General features: G+C 38.7%; 3 protein-coding genes across 3 annotated transcripts; 2 read left to right on the forward strand and 1 right to left on the reverse strand.

The window, feature by feature from the left end:
• Window positions 1-844: 844 nt before the first annotated feature.
• Window positions 845-4,632, forward strand: LOC110051364 (uncharacterized). The gene is made up of 2 exons (XM_020757401.2): window positions 845-1,502; window positions 4,210-4,632. The coding sequence occupies exons 1-2, from the start codon at window positions 903-905 to the stop codon at window positions 4,411-4,413; spliced, it is 804 nt and encodes a 267-aa protein (XP_020613060.2). The 5' UTR covers window positions 845-902; the 3' UTR covers window positions 4,414-4,632.
• On the reverse strand, window positions 4,543-9,879 carry LOC110051365 (ras-related protein Rab-4B). Its single transcript, XM_020757402.2, has 7 exons — window positions 9,763-9,879; window positions 9,560-9,640; window positions 9,218-9,332; window positions 8,430-8,492; window positions 7,825-7,979; window positions 6,696-6,791; window positions 4,543-6,195 (listed from the first exon to the last, which is right to left on the reverse strand). Exons 1-7 carry the CDS (start codon window positions 9,776-9,778, stop codon window positions 6,086-6,088), a joined length of 636 nt encoding a protein of 211 aa, XP_020613061.1. The 5' UTR covers window positions 9,779-9,879; the 3' UTR covers window positions 4,543-6,085.
• Window positions 9,880-10,113: 234 nt separating this feature from the next.
• On the forward strand, window positions 10,114-21,277 carry LOC110051362 (atlastin-1-like). Its single transcript, XM_020757399.2, has 12 exons — window positions 10,114-10,241; window positions 10,323-10,570; window positions 12,617-12,754; window positions 13,496-13,600; window positions 14,048-14,098; window positions 14,756-14,812; window positions 15,590-15,821; window positions 16,571-16,698; window positions 17,473-17,529; window positions 17,957-18,028; window positions 18,443-18,874; window positions 19,433-21,277. The coding sequence occupies exons 1-12, from the start codon at window positions 10,220-10,222 to the stop codon at window positions 19,520-19,522; spliced, it is 1,632 nt and encodes a 543-aa protein (XP_020613058.2). The 5' UTR covers window positions 10,114-10,219; the 3' UTR covers window positions 19,523-21,277.

Raw genomic sequence — 21,277 nt, forward strand, 5'->3', positions numbered from 1 at the left:
TTGCAGACTGACGCCATATTTAAAAGCGATATAAAGACTATATGTCGCTCGCAGTGGCAACGTTTTTTTTCCTGGCGAGCTTTGCCGGTTTGGACAATTTTAGCCCTTGAGCCGCAAACCATAGGGTTCCCTACTCGAATCCTAAGGACGCTCAGGTTTCCTCTCTCCCGACGCTTTCCTTACTTCCGGGCCAAGATGGTGCTTTATAATTACAAACAAAAAGAAAGCAAACAAGAGCAACTGTCAGCTTAAAATGCGAGCAGCCCACACGTACACGCGCGAACGTTGACCCAGACCTTTCCCCGCCCGAACACTTCTCTAACTCGCGCATGTGCCTGCTCGGAGGCTGGTATAAGTGACCGAACACAAAGGCCAATAGCGCGTGCAGTTACATTGTAACTGTCCCGTGAGTGTAAAAACATGGATAGCAAAGGCTGACAAAGAAACAGGCAGTTTATTTACTGCAGACTGCCGATCGAAGAGGAAAGCAGATATGGCAAGAGACACATCGTTTACCTGGTGGAAGTTTTTAACCAATGAAGATTGGTAAATATTGCTGAAATGGTTTACTAAATCGGTTCATTTGAAGTCCCGTGAAATTTATGAAAAGATTGCAGTTTGTGAGAAATGGTTGGTGTGTAGAGGATTTTATCTTCTGAGTGATTTTCTACATGGATTTCTTTTTTAGCGCAATTGCGTAGATTTCTTTGGAAATTTAACTTTAACTTGTCTCGTGTTTTACGGTCAAGAAAACATAAACAAATCAAAAATCTTTCGCGGGAAAACCTTAAAATCGCAGATGGCGTCCATGACAACCGGGAATCTGGTTAACCAATCAGAATCCAGAACAACTTTGACTTGGCGGCATCCTTTCGCGTTCTTTCAGGGAAGGCGAAATCGAAATGGTTTACAGTTCAGCGTATCGACGGGCCTACAAGGAACCTTTGTGGGATAACTTTAGCAAGGAGGAATTTATTAGCAAGTTGCAGTACAGATCAGATCGAAGGTCGGTGGAACATCGCCATCAGCCGTGGAGCTGGGACAGCGAAAGTGAAGAAGATGAAGATATTGAAGAGATTCCTGGAGACGATGGCAGCTACAATGGAGGTCGCCGCGAGTTTGTTCCACGTGAGGACAGAATAGATAAAAGAGCACCAAAACAAGCTTGGGAAGAGAGGAAAGGGATTAAAGAAAACGGTCATGCTGTTGATAAGACTTTTTTCCTACCTGAAAAGCTGAAGTATGGAGAAGAAGAAGAGGAAAAACCAAAACATCCGCATGCTGCGGGCGATTCGGGATCGAAGGAACGCGATCGGGGCGCGCGGAAACATCACAGATCATCTGAAGAAAAAAGAAAACACCGATCACATTCAGCTTCCCCCGAAAAGAATCAGTACTCTGAGGAAAGAAAGAAGAAAGCTCCTTTCCTTCCGTACGGAAGGGGTAACGAGGGACCTGTAGACAAGTGGAAAACTCACAATGTGCTTGCTGCACAGCCAGAGGTTAGTAGTTAAGTCTTATCACTATCAGGTCATTACTAAATTACTGTAATGCTGCATGTAATATGTCAAAAAAAGATGACTAAAGCATGGTACAAATTTCTTAACTTCGACCTCAGATCTTCGGTAAGTTAATCAATACTGATCGCTTTTAACAGCTCGTTTCGAAGGACAATGCAATACAAGCTTACAACTTAGATGTATGTTATTGCTTTAATTTGATTTCAGAAGTTTCTTAAGTTAAGTTTTAATATGGTTTATCAATTTACATGAAGCCAGTGAGTAAATGGTTTTATTAAGTAATTTAGTTTATGATTAGTGGATGTCTTCTAGAAATTTGATATATCCTGAGAAAGCTTGGGAAAACAATATGACAATATTTAATGCAAGTGTTCTAATCACCTGTCTGGCTGACCTGTTATTTTGATGGTCACATGACAGCCTCTCCAGTTTAGTAGTGGAGGAGGAGGGGGGCAGGGGGGGAGCAGCAGATGCAGATGTAGGATTAGCCTGTGAGCAAGCTCACGTTGGAGCACAAGCACGCGGGGTGCAGCCGTGAGCGCAAAATCGAGCAGCGAATCCGCGAGACGAGAAAGTGAGCCTGCTCTGGTCTCTGCAAATTTTTCATTTCCACCCCGGAAACTGCAGAAAAAATAAGCCAACTAATTTTCACCAGAAGTATGAACTTTGGCAGCTCAGATTTCTCGGGATTTCACAACAACATGCAGGCATGATATACATTGTTGATAAAGTTTTGCCGATGTCTAGCAAGGACACACACTTACATGTAATTCCAAGTGATCATGCTTTGGGAGTCTGGTCTTTGGTGATGCTGGTAAACAGGTAAATGCCTCAGTACATGTTTCATTGCCCACTTGCAATCACGTACGTTTGTAATATTTAACTCTTCCCATATGCAGTTGGCAACATGACAAGTATGTCTTGATTCATTAACAAACTTTCAACTTCTGTTTCCTACTCCCTCTTTAGTTTGAAATTTATTTAACCAGTAATGGACTGGAACTTTGTTAAAACGTCAGTAATATGCGCACTTAACTCTTCTGACTCCAAATATGGATGACTTAATTTTTATTGTGAGAACATGCATTAAATTACCGACTCCATGGGGATCTGATTGCTCCTTGTCAAACATAATGGATTTACAGTTTTCTTGCCTTTCCCGCTTTTCGACCAATGGTATTTCACTTCGCTCAGGCGAAGCAAAAATGAAAAAAAATACAGAGATCAGGGCAGGCTCACTTACTTGGCGCCTCTTCACCAGACTCCTTTGAGCCGGATCGCTTTGCTCTTCGCCACTCGCACGCAACTCAAAGGTGAGCCTGCTCGCAGGCTAATGTAGGATAAATAGTGACCAATTTGTGTAATGAGTGCTGAAGTTGCAAGCTTCCGAAGGGGACCTGGGGCATGCTTCTCCCAGGAAATGTTCTGGATTTTAATTCCTTAAAAATCCCTTCCTGGGTTCGCTAAGTCATAATTCTGAAAAATCTGATCAGATTGTGACTTAAAACTTGGAAAAGATAAACAATAGCCTCTATTTGGTGCAAAAATATGCTTGAATATTAATTGTCTGCAGGCATTTTCTGTTCTGAGAAGTGAACAGTTTTGCAAGAGCATACCTTGAGGAGAACTGTGAGCTTCAAGGAAAAGATAAAATCCAAGAACAAATATCCGAGCATATTTTCTCACCAAATGGAGGCAGTGTGCTCATTATCCTTCAAATATCTTTTACAATGTGCATGGTTTTGAAAATTGGGAATATCACTCGGACATTGCCCAACTTTGCTGCTTAGTTCCTTGCCCCCGAGTGGGGGATAGGGCCAGACATTGCCCAACTTTAGCTGAGGGATATTCAGTCATTTCATCCATTTAGACCAATCGTGCACGAGTGAAAATTTACGATGGATTATAATGGTGCATACTTGAAAAAAAATCCATCAAGACATTTTTTTTTTCTGGTTTGTTTTAAAGATGATTTCCAGTACGTACTGCGTAATCTCAGCAACCTAACCTTTATAGGTGTTATACATGGAAATCTCATTCAATGGAATGCGAATCACTGTAATTCGTTCCAAACCACAAATCTTATCTTTGAGGCCTTTCAAATTCTTTTTCCAACAGTTTAATTGATTTTCACAGCTGCGCAGTTGTTTCATCAAGTGATGTGAGAAAGAACGAAGCATAAAGCTTCGACCGCTTTGCATCCATAATGGTGGTTGTTTTAGAACTTTGAACGTTACTTCATGCAAGTAGTTGCAAAATGTTTACATTTTGTGATGTCTTACATGAAACAAAACAAAAAACGTAAACAAACTCTCGAGAGTGCACAGTACAGACTGGAAATCATCTCTAAGTGCTCCAGTTGAAAATTACTAAAAAAAGTTACATTGAGAGTGATCTTGAGAAATATTCTTGTAATTTCCAATTGCATGTGCAAAATTCAAAGGCACTACACATACTACTGTCAAATCATGGACTATGATGAAATCACAGTGTCTCTTGATCAGGATGTAACTTGAACTCAGAAAGACATCAGAATTATTTTAATCTACATGTATTCTGCATCAAAATGTGTTTTCATTCTTGACAAACCAGCTGGACAGTTGAGCATGTGAACCTGTCAGTTGTTTCTCCTTGTTATAGCAAGGGTAAAATGCCAACTAAATTTGACATCCAATTAACCTTTCTATAGGTTTATCCTGCTGCCCTTCGTGCACAGAAAAGAAGACAGCAAGAGATAAAAAAGAAAGTACAACTCCGAGAAGAAGCAGTGAAGAAGAAAGAGGTGCCTTCACACTTTGATGTAGATGTTGCTTTTCCTAAAACTTGGTGGATGACTGAGTATCAAAGGAACTTTTGTAAAGAGGAAGATGTCAAAAGACATTTTCTGAGATAGCATACAGTACATCTGTTAGGTGTATTGGAAAGTGTGTTTTTCCTGGACAAGACAGATTGCTATTTGAGTTTTTAATTTTGTAAAATAGGCCCAAAAAAAAAAAAAAAAAGGAATAATTACATAAGTAACTTTATAAGGTGACCAAAACTGACTAATTTTATTGTCCTTGTATTTTGTTTGTTTTAGTACAGTAATTTGGTATTAAAAGTGAAACAATCACGGCATGTGAATTTTACATATACAAGTCATGTATTTTATATACCGGGGTGCATTATTATTAGGCTGTGTAAAATCATTTGTGATTGATTTCTTCTCAAACTCAAACAATTTGACGCTCAACACAGGAAATAACAACCATGATGGTGTTTCAACATCTGATCTTCACCCATTGACTCAAGTGATAATTATATTTCCAGAGTGGTTTGGCTTTTTGTGGACCGGACATTTAAGATAGTCCATTAAAGTGCCCATACATGTATGTTCAGCTGTAGCCATTGACGTTGGGATTTCTCAAATTAAAATACACAAAGCTATTTAGCGAGTATCATAGTTACAGAACATGCCCAGACCTGTAAGTAAACCAACACTGACACCTGCTGATTAAACAGACATGCTACAAGAAATCCATACTACAACTCTACAGATTAAAATTTACTGCATCCAGCATTACTATATACATTGACAGTTATGTTACGAAATTGTTTACACAGTCCAAGTAAAATGATGGGATCACCGGTTTCACTAGAATAACTAGTTCACTTGATTTTTGCCCTCTTTACGTTTAATTAACTTCCCCTGACTTGAAAAATTCCATGTTTGGTCTGACAAGATCACACAACAGAAATCCATGTGGTGTCTTAGATAGGGTGGGAGAATCACTTTGGGACAAAAGCTCAAAACAATCAATGAACAAGTTAATACTTGGATTTTTGTTGCGCTACTTGTGTCTCAAGTACGGAATTCTTATTTTCGAGCATGAACCAGAGACATCTCTCAAGCAGGGAAAGAAGTGGGTATGTGATGAGAGATGGTTCTGTTCATTTACTGTAGGCTACATAAAAGATGCTCATACCGTGACAACATAACCAGGCGAAAATCTTAAATTACCAAAATTGTTAGTAAAACACACATTATTACATGTAGCAGCACTTTTTCTGATGAAAAGCAGAGTGTTAAACTGTTAGTAAAATGAAACTAAACTTTACATGTAGGTACAATGTGACAATATTAACACAAGAATTCTTCTGATCATTGAATATTTTTAAAACCTTTCCTTTTATTCACCTTGGGGGAATTTGAATTCTCAACCAAGATGCCTATCCTTTGTTTGAATGATTATGTCCATGTCCAATCTGTTCATTAGTACACAGTGTACTTACTACAAGAAAGTAAAGATTTATGTCATTTAAGGAGTTCATCCCTCCTGCAGACCAAAGGATTAACTAATTTCTGCCAGTAGCAAACAAAAAGACTACATTATGACTCTAAACACAATAATCATCTTGCAATGCACTATATCATGCCATTAATAGTCATGATATTATTATTTTTAGATGCGTTTAAACTTGACATGCATTATTTAAACAAATATTCCAGTTGGTAACTTGGCAAGTATCTCGACGGTTTTCTAGTAAATAAGTGAAAAAAGTTATTGTGCTGATCACCCAGGAGACTAGCATGCACATTTCTGCCTCTCCTCTTGTTTGCCAGGACGTATTGTTCTTCGGAGTGATGGATCCCCATACTGTATTCCTGAGCCCATCCTATCAGGGTCCAATTCACCTGCAGGAAACCACAAAAATTCCAGGTTACTTTTAGATACAGGCAATTTCATGGCATCAGTAATTAGATCAGTTGGATCCCACTCATTCAAACTTGGTTATTCCCAATTCTCTGTTATTTCAAACTCAACACCATTTCCCTCGGAATTGCCCCTCAGTCATTTACTATAATTGCTTATTAATCTTTGGAACTCCCGTTATCACGAACTATTTTTCATTTCCCCTGAGGCTGAAAGTTTGAAAAGTGGGCTTCAACTGTATTTCTATGGCCTGTTTTAAGAATATTTTAAAAGAAAAGAAATGCTATGACATCTTTAATTATAATAAGCCAACCACATTTTCCATTGTTGACATTCTTAAAGACTTAAAGATAAGAGTAATCAGAAATTCCATTGATAACAAAACTATTGCAGAAGATCAAAATTTGTGAGATGAAGCTAAAGTTCCTGCAACAGTTTGTAATCAGCCCCAAACAACACAAAGTGCCTGTCTCAAGTTTACCTGTCTCAATTTTACCAAGGATGGTTCTTGAGCACTTCAAAAAAGCTTCTTCAACATTTTCTCCTGTCAGAGCACTTGTTTCCAAGAACATTAACTCTGCAATAAATAAATTATTTAAAGAAGTTATAGTTTTTTTTATTGATTTTTTTGTGTAACATCAATGAATACCTGTAGACAGCACACTGCTTCCCTCAGACAGAAAAGCTAAGTTACAATCTTTGGCAATTAATCAATGTAAAAAATGTTACATCCACTGCTGTGTAAAATTTGTTGCTTTAAGAATTGTAACACAATAACAATCATCTATGACAGAGGGTTAGATACATGTACATAGTTGTTGCGGGGATATTAGGTGCTTTACTTATTTGCCTGTCTTCTCATTTGCTTTAATTTAACTTAGAGGATAAATTAATATCAAATACTTGAGGTGCATGTATTATATCTGGAATCCAAAAACCTCAAATTTCATTCTTCATTTCTTTGTAGCAAAGAAAAAACTATGCTGGCTTATTAGCTACTGCAGTGCCTCACTTTTCTGGCCTGTGGACCTTAAACATTGCCCCAAGTCTTTGCTTTGCAGACAGTGAAATTTCAGGTTGTGAAACTATATAACTAATAAGCTCCCTTTTAGGCAGTGAAATTAGCCAGTGGTTGGCTCTTATAATTACTTCCCTCCTTATTCATGGTGTTTCAGGGACAGCGGAGACCATTATTTTTAAAGCGGTAGGACTAAAAAATCTGGCCAATATTAATTTCAAGTAGTAAAATCCATATTTAATCCATGTCAGCCTTAGAAAATAAATCCCAGCAATAAAAGTGGTAAGGCTATAACCCTACCAGCCCCTTCCCCTCAGCAGTCCCTGTGTTTGGAAATTAGCTGACACTGTGTAAGTCAGTTTCAGTCTATCTAATTGATATTATTGTCTTTACATAGAAAATAAAATCACAGAATACAAATCACATGCTTATTTGGAGCGGTTTTCATTTGAGTGTCGAAAGTAATTAGACAATTACTTTGGTTTTGGTTTTGGTTTTACTGCGGTTTGAGATTGGCTGAGAAGTCTAATTGGTAAGTTATTGGTTTGGTTTTGGTTTTACAACACTCAATTGAAAACTGCTCTATACTGACCATTTTCTTGTGCAAATCTGCTGGCTTCCAGAAACGTGACTTCTCTGTCACTATCAAGATCTTTCTTGTTTCCAATCAGGATAATAACAATGTTTGGGCTGGCAAGGGTCCTTGCATCAGTCAACCAGTTTGTAAGTGAGTTGTACGTTTCACGGCTATAACAAAAACAGAATTCAAACACTATTTCAAAGTTTACAAATTGTTTTGTTTGTTACTTTCAGTACTTTTGCAGTGTTGTTAAGTTGTGCAATGCAAAGACAATATTTTGTGTCATCGCTTACTTGATTTGTTTGAAAGCTGTTTTCATTGACTGTCCATACATGTAGCATAAGGCAACCAGGAGAATTACAAATTCTCCTATTAATGGAAAGTTCTGTAACCCATTACATTCTACACAGGATCAATTCAGGGGTTTCATTAAGGGCCGGCCACTAGGCAAACTAACCAGGATGATTTGACTAGGACAATATAACCATCAAGGGAAAAATTTCTTCTAAAGAAGTTCACTTTAGAAAATTTCACCCGCCTGTGAAAAGCAGTTGTACTCCTGCTGAAAATGTTACTGAAACCCCTGTTTAATTGCTGACTGAATACGTGACATTTACCTTGAAATGTCATAAACAAGTAGGGCTCCAGCAGCACCCCTGTAGTAACTTCTTGTCACAGACCTAACAATAAAGCAAACAAAGAAATGACTTGTGCTTGCTAAAAAAGTATGCCATTTCAATTGAAGGTCTTTGGCAGGTGCATGTCTCAGAAGACAATGCTTTTGTTCCATCGTTAGCCAATCCAAACTGTCCATTTATAGGCTATGCCAGTTTTAATAAAGCTGTTACTATTGTTTGATATATACCTTACAGAGGTGACAGCTGATTCCGCCTTTGGGCTCATCAACTATCACCTCATAGAATTAATCTCAATTTCATAGTCTAATAGTAAAATATTAATGTTGGACCTGGTGGTGAGTAGAAGGTTTTTGCCATTCTGTAATTCATCAATTTGGTTCTTGGAAAATTTACAAAAAATCTGATGACCAGGATTTTCCTAAGTAAACTCCAATTTTTTTTTCTATTGTTTCCAGACCTCATAATTACTTTCCATGTCTTTTCTAGGTCTAGAAAAATTACAGTAGGTTGCACATTTCCATACTTTTTCAGAAATTACAGACTCTGTAGGAAACCTTAACTCCAGACTGAAAGGGTTCACAGAAAAGAAAATTATAAAGTCTAAAACACAGCAAATTATGACTAAGCCTATATTTTAAACAAGGAAGCTAATTTCTAACTCAAGTTATCACCAAAAGGTGTCGACAACATATAAAGTCAATTTTTACCGTTCAAAATCATCCACCTCCCGAATATGGAAGCGAACAATCGGTGTATTTAATACGTACCTAAACCTTTCCTGTCCAGCTGTATCCCAAATTTGCAACTTTACAGACTTGCCTCCGACATTCACAACTTTAGAACCGAACTCTACGCCGATAGTATGGCTAGAATCCTGTTTAACTGTCAAACAAGTGAAAGAAAACAAAACGAAAGATAAAAAAATTAAACTGAAGTCTAACACTTTCAGTAAGAGGGTAAAATTATAACCTAAGTAAAGTTAATCTTCAATAAAAGCACAAACAACAGAAATAGACCTTTGCGAGCTCATCGATATATAACGCTGATAACGGTGATCATCCTATTCGCTAAGAGAACTTATTTTACACAAAACGGCGTTGGCAACTTACATTTTCCTTCTATAAACTGGTGCAGAATGCACGACTTCCCTGTTCCAGCGCTGCCGATCACCAAAAACTTAAAAAGAAAATCTGCAAGAAGATAGAACACGAACAAGGTTAGTAACGCAGGTCACAGTTTTTGTACGAAGACGAAACCAGCTGATTCCTAAACTGAATTATCCTGCAATAATTTTGGTTGATGTTTGTCCTACCATAGTTCTCTGACATGTTTCCGAAGGTTTAGAACGAAAAAAAGTTAATAGAGTGAAGAATATTGTGCATAACAAAATGTCCGCCAAGTTGAAAATTTCCCAGGATTCTCGATGCAAAAGAGGAAGACAGGGCTATTCCTCCAGGGTAGGGAGTGGATGTAATGACGTCATTCGCAGTTAACAGAGATAATATCTAGTACATTAGTCTAATTTCTTCAAAGTTATAATATGATGCGGCAAAATATGCTTAATGGAGTTTTCTTTGGCTACCTAATGGAAATAATTCGGGAAAATGGCAAAATCAAGTGCTTTGCGTGCTTTACCTACCCTACCCTACAGCCTCTTCTAAAGGCGAAATCTGTCCCGTGGTTCTGCGTAATCGGAAGTGGTAGCGCGGCCATTTTGGAAATTTACAAAAAAAAGCCCGGAGGTCAATTTCAAATAACGTACATACAAGATGGAAGTTCATCCGAGAGGCGGTTAGTTCATCGCGAAAAGTTACAATTAGAATTACCCAGTCGCCTGTTTCACTCTACTAACATCAATCTCCATTTCTAAAGGGAGTGACGAAACCATGACCCACACACAAGAACACGATTTGGATTCAAAATTGCTGGGCGCGCGACCGGTGCCCGTTGTAGTGGCCACGGAAACCCACAGTTTTGAGCTCGACGAAAAAGCTCTGGAAGAAATCTTACTCGACGAAAGCGTAAGGGACAAGAAGGTAGCCGTAGTGTCCGTGGCTGGCGCTTTTAGGAAAGGGAAATCATTCCTCTTGGATTTCTTTTTGCGGTACTTGGACAGGGAGGTAAGGTAGCTGACGTAGAAATGATTGTACAACAATTCCAGTTACTTTTGTACACTCTGACAAATTAACACATCATTTAACATCTAAAAAATAGCAGTGTCTGATACTTATATCGATGTTTATTTCTTCCTCAAAGTAAGCGTGATACATCCCGAACAATAAAACATTGTCAGCCTTTTTTCTTCAATTTTGAATTATTTAGCGAGGAAAACGGGAACGCCATTTATGTTGATACAGGTGCAAGTATGAACGAAGACTCGCAATGGATTCATCAAAATCTCCATCATAGACAACCATGGCAATCATTCTGCAATAATCGTGTGTAATAATATTGTTTTGCTAAATGTCTTCGATATTTTGCGGAACAATTATGTTATGCATGTATGTACACATTAGGGCTAAGCTTATGCATATAAACAATGTTAGGTAAATGTTGAAACATGTTGTTATGAATGTGGTGATTTCGCGCCATGCCAAAGCTAAGCAGATACCCAGGCCAGGATTCAACAGTTCTAGAGTCAACCACTTTGAAGAACAACTTGCTGGTCAAACATGTGCATACACTGATTGATTGAAGTCCTGTATCGTGATTTGCATATTTTACAAGATTCTTTTTCTTTTGTCAGCTGGGTCACTATGTACTTTGTACTCAAAGAGACTTGTCAACCCTGGATTTTGCCCCTTGCACCCATATTTGTGGAGTAGTGGGAACTGGGGGGTCAAGGGGTACATTGTATATGTAAACGCATGATTCTGCTACCATCACCACACTTCTGACCTTTGCTTTGAGGAAAAAAATATTGTTTAACATGTTATGGTCCAGTTCTTACCTTGGCTTAAAAATTGTTCAAACCATATTATTTTTGTTTCATTTTTTTGGGAGGTTCTTAAAAAGAATAGCATGCGTACCACTCACCCACCCACTCAGTCTCTAACCTTACCCTACTATGCTCGGTCCCTAACCCTACTCTACCTTACCCCTGCTAGGATGCCATATCAACCACCTACTTCTCAGCATATACCATAATACTTCCATACAATGACAGGATTATTTTTCTTTCATTTTGTACTCACCCAGATTTGAACACCCAATCTCTGACTTGGGAGTCCACCTTCATCTCCACTGCTTGTGGCTTAGTTCATAAACTTGCAAAAAGACAAAAGCAAAAACAAAGCAAAAACAAACAAACAAACAAACAGAAACACATTTCTTCAACATTTCTCCAATATGGACCTTGCACTTGTTCAATAACATGTATATGACCGTGTATGTATTACTAGATTTATGAAAATGGTGTGAATGACAAGTCTCTTCCTTTGCACTAAGAGCTACAGACCTTGATTTTACAACACCCAAAAACCTGAAAGTCACTCCAGGGAATAAAAATGAAATTCTAAAAAGGGGTAGAGTACAAAATTTATTTTTTATATCACCAGACACCTACTTCAGAGAGCACCGACAGCAACATTCTTATTTATCATAATACAATGTGAAGGGATATGAGAGAGCTTTTGGCAAAAAAACAAAACAAAAACAAAAACAAAAACACATGCTTAGAACCAGCTTCACTCCTGAACCTGACAACACGCTATATGTACAGTGCTACGCTGATTTTTCCCATTTTTGGGCCCACTGGTAGGGATTTTGACCAGAAATACTTCTTAAAAATCAAATGCCCCCTGTATGCTGGGGTCCCCTCCCCTTCGGGCTTGACACTGATAGACACATTAGGGCTTGATTTGACATCTGGAGGCTCTTGGTCCAAATACTCAACTTGTGTCTAACTGGATTTGTTAGAGCTACACTTCATGTTCATGTACATGTAGTTTAACTTATTGTTTTGGTTATAAAGATTAAAGGAGGAAACCAGAAGATAAGTGAGTGGAAGGGGAAGGGTTCATTGGATTTCTTGCTCTTAAAATGGGAGCTTATTAGCGAAGGGGCTGAGAGGTTTTATGTTATTTGCATGTTTACCTTCAATATCCTTACATTTACAATATCAATATCCTTACATTTACCTTACATTTGGACGTATTTACTCTCAGGGAACCTATCCAGACTGGATTGGAGGAGAGAAAGAGGCACTGGAGGGGTTCTCTTGGAGAGGAGGATCAGAGCGAGACACGACTGGCATCCTTATGTGGAGCAAGCCGTATGTTAAGGTTCTCCCTAGTGGTGAAGAGGTTTGTTCATCTTATTTCTTTACTGTTCATGAACCATTTATTACTATCTCTTTGTTTGGTTAAGGTTCACTGTAGCTAAGAATTAAGGGAGGTCTGTCTCACATAGTGATACTTTACGGTGTACCCCCACTGTGGTTTGTTAAGCAAATTCCTAGTAGGCATGTGTTTCAGCAACTACTAGAATGAATATTGGGTGATAGGTTTCTCACAGAAAACAGAAAAACATCCTGTCACTCAAACAGAAGGCTGAAATTCCTGTTGATTTTGTCATTTCTGCTTTGATCATAATATGGTTGAATGAAGATCTTTCATGCAAAGTTTGATAACAATGCTAAATTGTTACCGGTAATTGTTACAGAGCTGGAGTTAAGTTGAATCTAATACATGCTCTGATTGACTGTTTTACGACACACGGAAATAGCCAAATCTAAACGACGACCTGCAGGCGACAATTATGCCATTGTCGCCTGCTCCCCCACTAACAAGAGGCTACTTTGACTTGGGTCTTAATTCTTCTTGCTATATCACTTTGCACGCTAAACTCCAGCTATATAATAAAACACCTTAAAATTACTTGTTCTCTTGGGAAGCAGTTAGATCTGTTTTCCCTCAAATGTTGTCCCTGATCTCCTCTCAGAAAACATCAAGATTCTTGGGAAAATGAAACTCTTTCCCTTGGTACCAGTCATTAAGTGTATAATATTATTTGTCTCACATCATTGTCCTCGTCACACTATACAGATCGTTGTACTCTTGATGGACACCCAGGGTGCATTTGACAGCACATCAACTGTGAAAGACTGTGCAACAATTTTTGCTCTCAGTACAATGACCAGTTCAACACAGGTTTGTATTAGTGTAGTTCATGCTTTACATCAAATGTGAGGGAACTGGTCTTGACAGGATCACGTATTCAAACTTACAATTTTCATGATTGGCTTCACTCATATGGGATTTCACAGCTTACATGTAGCTATTAAATAATTATTATACTTTTTTTTTTTTCCCAAGGCTTAGAACTTTAATTTACACATAACAACAACAATAGTCATTTAGACCTACAGTACATGTACACTTCATACTCTATCCCCGCATGTTTGATTTCATTCAAACACATAGCCTATTTTGTGTATATTATGCAAATTATGCATCTATCAATTTGCAGAACAGCTTTTATTGGAAATTTTGGCTCAATTTGATAGGATGTACTTGTAAGCAGTTTAGCTTTTGCTTACTCTGTTGGAATTTCGTTTTTGTCTTTCTAACCAAGTTTGCACTGCTTTTTGCCCATAGATCTACAACTTAACACAGAACATTCAAGAAGATGATCTTCAACATCTCCAGGTACAGTTAAAATCATTTCAAGAAAAATAGATAATAATACAGTTGAACCTCCGGTTGCGACCACCTCACCTCAGAGACCAGTTTTCCAAAATGTCAAGTTTCCAGGTCAAATTACTATATTTGGAACCTCTTGTAAGCGACTGCAACCACTTTTAGGGCTTAAAGTTTGAAAGGATAATAAGGTGTTGTAAAGTAACATTATCCCATTCTTGGATAGTACAAGAGATGGAAATTTCTCAATGGGAAGTACCAGATTTTTTCTTAAAATTGACTTTTCAAATGAATAAAACACTTAAAACATGGGATTAGTCTCTGCAGTTACCATAATTATGCTAATGAGGCAAAATTTTGACCAGTATGGTCTAAGCTCTTTTAGGCAACCATTTAGGCTTGACATTTTGGGTGGTTGCTTTTGGGAGGTTCAACTGTATTAATGTAATGACAGGAGAGCTGTAAATTCCTGGGCCTCCCTGCAAAACCCACAGACTGACCCTCATCAAGGAGGAAAACCACTGGCTACCACTTGTCTCCATTTTAACTTGGCCTAAATTACATTTAGCAAAGTCTAAAAAGCCTATTGACTAACAAGTGTTGATACTTATGTGAATGATTACCAAGTTTTCCAATAACAAACTGAGTTTGTTCTATTTTACACAGCTTTTTACGGAATATGGCAAACTGGCAATGGAAGAAAGCAACATTAAGCCATTCCAGGTAAAACAATTAATAATTGATTTCACATATCTTTTGTTTGTTTCCAAACTTCATCTGCTCATGTTTTTTTATTATTGTAGAACAAACTTGATGTGTAAGCGAAATAACTATTAAAATACAATCATGCTAATCGTGTTCTTACCTCATTGACTGAGAAGGCAGTACTCTTCCCTCCCGATTGTTTAATTAAATCATGCACAACTGTGCACAGTCATCGACCATCATTTAAGGAAAAAAAAACTCATTTCAACAAAAATACATTACAGAATACACACAGTAGCTAAATTAACAGCCCCAAAATTACTGTTGTTAGCAATTAACAATTTATGCACACAGCCATTGACGATCATAATATTATTAATTCAGCGTATATTGTGGCTCATTTTGCAAGCAAAAATGGATTTAATGCAATTGGTCACTGTCAGTGGGGTAACCCATTAAAATATAGAGAAGACAACGCAGCAGTTTATGCAGATTAATGTTTGTGAGAGTTTAGATTAAAATTGAATGGAATTGAATAGAATGGCTGAGCTATAATGAACATTGTATAGTCTGAGAGCTTTCGCCTACAAAATAAAATAAAATAAATAAATAAATAAATAAAAACATATCTACCATTGTAGCAACTTGTCAAGCCCAGAGCATAGTTGTTTTGAATATTTTTTACTTGCTCATAAATCTGGGCCATTGCACATTCCAAACATAGACTGAAACACAAATTAACAAACAAACAAATGAACAACAGGCTCTTGATTTCTGTGTGATAAATATTTTCAGAGATTGGTGTTCTTGGTACGTGACTGGAGTTTTCCGTATGAAGCAGAGTATGGGTCTGAAGGTGGACATCAAATCTTGGAGAAACGTCTGCGGTTGACGGAAAAACAGCATTCTGAACTGATGCAAGTGAGAAAGCACATCAAGTCCTGCTTTAGTGACATTAGCTGTTTCCTGATGCCGCACCCTGGACTGAAAGTTGCCACAAATCCCACATTTGATGGAAGTCTGAAGGGTTAGTACATTGGGTACCAGAGTTAACAACAGTTAGATGTCTAAAGTTTGCAACTGCAAAAACCAGGTGCCCCACAAATTTCTCAGTTAAGCACTTTTCTGTGAATAAGCAATCCCCCCCCCCCCCCCCCCAAAAAAAACAAAACATTCCTTTTACATCATGCACCTCCCTTCCTAAAGAACACTCAGAAAGAGTGTGGGGGGGAATGTTAATTTAGAGAAGGAGACATAAGTACTTTTTTTCGGCCTGGAATACTCTGGCCATGTCAGGTAACTTATGTAAAAAAAAAAAGTGTTTCACTTCTCGTACTGCCAGCACTGAATAACTCAGGTGAGGGTTTGGGTTGACAATTTTAGAGGCATGGAATTTAAAAGAACTTTGGACGATTGGCCGTTTCTCGCAGTTGTCTAGATGTGTGTTTGTTTAGAACGGTCACATTCCATGGAAATTCCTTAATCTTTTTTCTTTTTGGAGGAATGGAGGAGTTGAGGCTCAAAACGCTTTTATTAAATGCTGTTGTAATGCAGTTACAAAATGTCAGGGGGAGGGAAGACTATCTACAAACCACCACAGTTGAGAAATCATCAAATATCTAAAGATTATCTATGTTATGCATGAACTTTCTAAGAGGGACTGTAAACAGTGGGACAATGGGAAGGGGTGCTGGTGAAAGCGGTGTAAATTTCACGGTGGATATATTAATTTAGGTGATATTTACTAAGTGACACACATTTTTACTTTATTCATAGATATTGACGAGGAGTTTAAAGCCCATTTACGAGATCTCACTCCTTCTGTGCTGTCTTCTGAAAACCTTGTTGCTAAGAGCATAAACGGAGGAGAGGTCACTTGTAGAGGACTGTTGGAGTATTTTAAGGTAATTGTAATTTATATCCCTCTCTGCAGAACGGTTTAAATGTCGCAAAACCAAAATAGTCACATCTGGCCAAACACCGCGCATGGAAATAACGCAGCCGAGCACGTGAAAACATTCAGCCCGTCTAAGGGTGGAGAGACATGCAACCCGTGCCAAGCGCGGGAAAACATGCAGCTTCTATACCCCCGTGTCGAGGGTGGGAAAACATGCACTCTTTGTCAGGGCGGGAAAACATACAGCCCCTGTCAAGGGCGGGAAAACCATGCAGGCGGGAAAGCATGCAGCCTGTGTCAAGGGCGTGAAAGCATACAGCCCTTGTGAAGGGCGGGAGAACATACAGCTCTTGTCAAGGGTGGGAAAATCAGCCTGTGTCAAGGGCCTGTGTCAATGACGGGAAAGCATACAGCTCTTGTCAAGGGCGGGAAAACATACAGCCCGTGTCACGGGCGATAAAATCATGCAACCCGTGTCAAGGGCGGTAAAGCATGCAGCCTCCGTCAACCCGGGTGAAACATGCAATCCGTGCCTAGTGCGAGAAAACATGCAACCTATACTAAGCGCTGGAAAGCGCGCATAACCCAAGTGACGTTTGCTTTTGCTTTCGCTCCTGATTGGTTAGAGTACTCTGAACGCTGTCCTGATCAGGGTTTGTGTTGTTACTTAGCAAGCGTACTGTATAAGCAAAACCTTGGGCTCCGTCAATTCTTGAAAGTTACGCGATTTGTGTTTTCTTTTTCATCCCAATTGTAACGGTGCCTTGTTTGTTTGTGATAGGCTTACATGAAGATTTTTCAAGGTGAGGAGCTACCGCAGCCTAAGTCTATGTTGCTGGTAAGTTTTTTAACTTGGAGTAGTACCTCTCTTTTTAGTTTATCGAGGGATACGCAGTAAAACAAACAAAAAACGAACAAAAAAAAGAAAGAAAGTAGAGCAGAGAGGAGAAATTTCCCGCGTATCTCGTTTCCTGTTTTGGTGGAGTAATGTTTTCCTCCCTTTTTTCTCTTCACTTTTCTTTGTTCTCTCGATGAACTCAGTATATTCCGTGATCTAGTAAGTGTTCCTTGAATGACACCCTTTAATCATCTGTTGTGTTCATCACTAAATGAAAAGACATGATCATCGAATTGAAATTTATATCTTGACTAAAACTTTAATTCTCTCAAGAAAATCACATGACAGGAAATGTATGAAACCCATTAAAGAGAACCTGGATATTGATCCTGAGTGTTTTGTTTGCTTATTTGTTGCTTCTTTTCAGGCCACAGCTGAAGCAAACAACCTTGCTGCTCTGGCAAGTTCAAAAGATTCCTACAACAAAAACATGGAACATGTGAGTTATTCGCACATAATTAGAGTATTTAAATCAAATACTGTTGAACCCTGCTAGCTCGAATGTGGAAAATCCTATCTCTCGCTCTTCTTATATTTATGAAGCGTCCCTAAGGATGGTTAAGCAAGCACTGATCGATGTGAAAGAAAATTTATAGCCACGGTAGAATAATCATTGACACGCGAGGAAAACGTCGGACACGCGGGAAACGAGAGCTACGCGCGAGGGTACTGACTTGAAGAAGAAGCTAGAGGTACATTGCGTTGTGAGAGAAAACTTAATCCTGCAAAGCGTTTTCATGATTCCCTCCCTTTACTCGTTACATTAGAATGTTCGGAGTAAAACAAGGAATGCTTTATTTTACTGAAATAGCTATGCTGGAATCATTCTTTTTGTTTTCAATTTGTATTGTAGCTGTGTGGAGGCGATACGCCATACTTAGCTCCCCACGAACTGGAAAAGAAACACCAGCAAGCCAAGGAAACCTCATTAGCCATGTTTCAAGGAACGCGCAAGATGGGAGGCAGCGAATTTAGCAAAGAGTACTTGGAAAGACTTCTGAAGGAGATCGACGAATCTTTTGAGAACTTTGTGAAGCTCAATGACGGGAAGAACATCTTTAACGCCGCGCGCACCCCGGCAGTGTTCTTCACGCTGGTGGTGCTGGGATACTTTCTCTCCAGTGTCTTCGGTTCGGTTGGTTTGGTGGCGTTTGTGCGCATGTGTAATCTGGTCATATGGTCTGGTCTGTTAGCTATAGTAGTATGGTCGTATATTCGGTTCAGTGGAGAGTTTAGGGAATACGGTGCTAAGCTGGATCATGTTGCTGAGCTTATCTGGGACGAGGTGAGGTTTCCGATTTCTTTATCTTAAGTTATAGACTTTACACGTTCAAAACGAACGCGTAAAATATTGTCGAAAAGTCTTTTATTTTTCATTCTCCTATGTGGTGAGAGATATGTTTTAAAACTTAGGCTGGGAAATATTAAAAGTATAGGAAAAGGATAGCTTATAAAAGATCAAGAAAAGGAAGTTGTCTTGGTCATCAATTGAATTCCGGTGGTCTGTCCACGGACGTTTATCTTTTTGCTACCAGGTTTTCTCTTTCTTCGAACGCGCGAGACCGGTCGCGAACTCTGTGCAATTTTTGTCTTGCCCCAACCCTATCCCCTTGCGTTTAGGCTCGTTGATTTCCCTCGCGCTGGGTTAATATTTTGCTAAGCTTGCGATCTCGACGAACTCAATACAAAATACAGGCTCTGTAGACAGACCATAACCGACTCCGGCTAGTGCTGTAACAATTCATAAATATCGCGAGAGGTTGGAAATTTCTATGTTGACATCAGAACTAAGAGGCTACCTTATTTTTGTTTACAGTTTTTTTTTTTTCTTTTATCTTTGCAGGCGTTTATGCCGGCCTACAATGCAGCATTTCAGCGTGGAGTGCAAGCAGTAATAGCTACACAAACACAATCTACGAGGAAAACCAAATGAGCAGACCTATTTTAAGGACAATTTGTAAATGACATGAATCACGGAAAGCTTAAAGCCGCTCTTTGCAGATTCTTCAATTGTGACACAATGCGGATTGATACTATTGCTCGTGAAAAATAGCCGTGGTTTATCTTCTCATCGATTGTGATGAAGAAAAACTACGGGAAAATAAATTAGACAAAATTGCAGCGGGTTGCTGTGAGGAAAAGAAACGATGTAAAATTTTGATGCTAATCAGAAGAAACACAAATAGTGAAGCAATCACAACCAGTTGAAATCCAGGGGAGCCGTGAAAAACACGGAAAAGCACACAAGTGGTTTTCCTTAAGGCTCTGCTCCTTAATTGGTTGAAAATATATATATATATTTGCGCCGGTTGATTAGATCACGTTGGTTACACGTGCTTGAAAAGATCCTGAAATACGTCACGGACGGCATATCTTTTGACAAAATTGGCCATTTCCGTCTTTCTTTCTTTCTTTTTTTTTTTTTTTTTCACAAGTTTTGTTCGTTAACTATTTAAATCTTCGTTTCGCGGTAACCATCGTCGTTTATTTTCCGCTTCTTCGAACTTCTTTCGTTTTCAAAGGACTTTTGTACATTAGAAAAGTATGTTTAGTATCGTGCCGTAACTTCTTTAAAATCAACTTTGAATTCTAGGACTCAAGAGCAGAATCAAATCAAATCTAAAATGGCATGATATCAGAAAGATGACATAAGCGGAGGAGTGAGTAACGTGTTTAGGACCATTTTCTTTTCCCGAGGACATTCTGAGCCTGCAGTTATGTGAACTTGGTTGTAGGAGTTGCTAAGTAGCATGTAATGATTCAGGGGAAAAGGCACTGTCGGGGAACAAGAAGCCATTTTTAGTCAAAATCCAGGGTTTTCCCTAGGACGTCACCAGGCAACGTGGTGTGTCCTCGTGGAGATAAGTTGACGTCACGGTTTTTCGAGTGATCTCGACTGCTTTAGCTGTTTTCTGATTGGATAACTGAAATCAGAAAAGTGTTCGTGTCTTCACGAAGATTTCCCGAACAGGACTCTTGTTCCCCTACTTACGGTGCGTCATGTTCATGTCACATGCAACTTCGGAGAGTTCTCGGTTTATTCTTTGTTTGGTGGAAAGTGGTAATTGCTTTTTTTTGGTTCAGATTACTAGAATTTAACTGAATGCATGTAGCTCGTAATTATTCTAAGAAAACCTTATTATATGAACAGTAGCACGTCATGTAAATAACAAATAAAGTTGATATACAGATATATATATTGTAGCGTGCAGATTGGCGCGGGCTAGAAGGGATGTGAAGATTTATAGAGGGAGGGATGGGTTAGGCTGCTATTTATGCACGGCACTTTCCCGGAAAACAACTGTGCAAATTTTTAATTTACTTCTGGGAGAAACATGTTTTAAGATAATGATTTTTTTTTTTTGTCGGGTTATTCACGGCTATTATTTTTTGTTAATTCACTCTTTGTTTAGTAACTTCTGTTAGAAATATGCCCTGTGTAAACCCAGGATAAGCCTACGTTGCTTGCGTGCGATTAAATCCTCGTGCGTGACACGTGCCTCCTGCCTCCTGAATACGCGCGTAAAAAAGAAGTGTACCCGTGTAATCCGAGCATTGACTGATGAATATAATCTTTGCGAAAAATGTAAAGAAGAATGGAAGATTATTTGAATCGAAAATTGCTTCTTCCAAATAGAATGTGCTTTATTTTTAATGACATATAATTAAAGAGTTCCTTCTCACAGTG

Source organism: Orbicella faveolata, unplaced genomic scaffold (assembly GCF_042242905.1).
Source record: "Orbicella faveolata isolate gen_17 unplaced genomic scaffold, um_ofav_v1 contig_24, whole genome shotgun sequence".
Classification (NCBI taxonomy): domain Eukaryota; kingdom Metazoa; phylum Cnidaria; class Anthozoa; order Scleractinia; family Merulinidae; genus Orbicella; species Orbicella faveolata.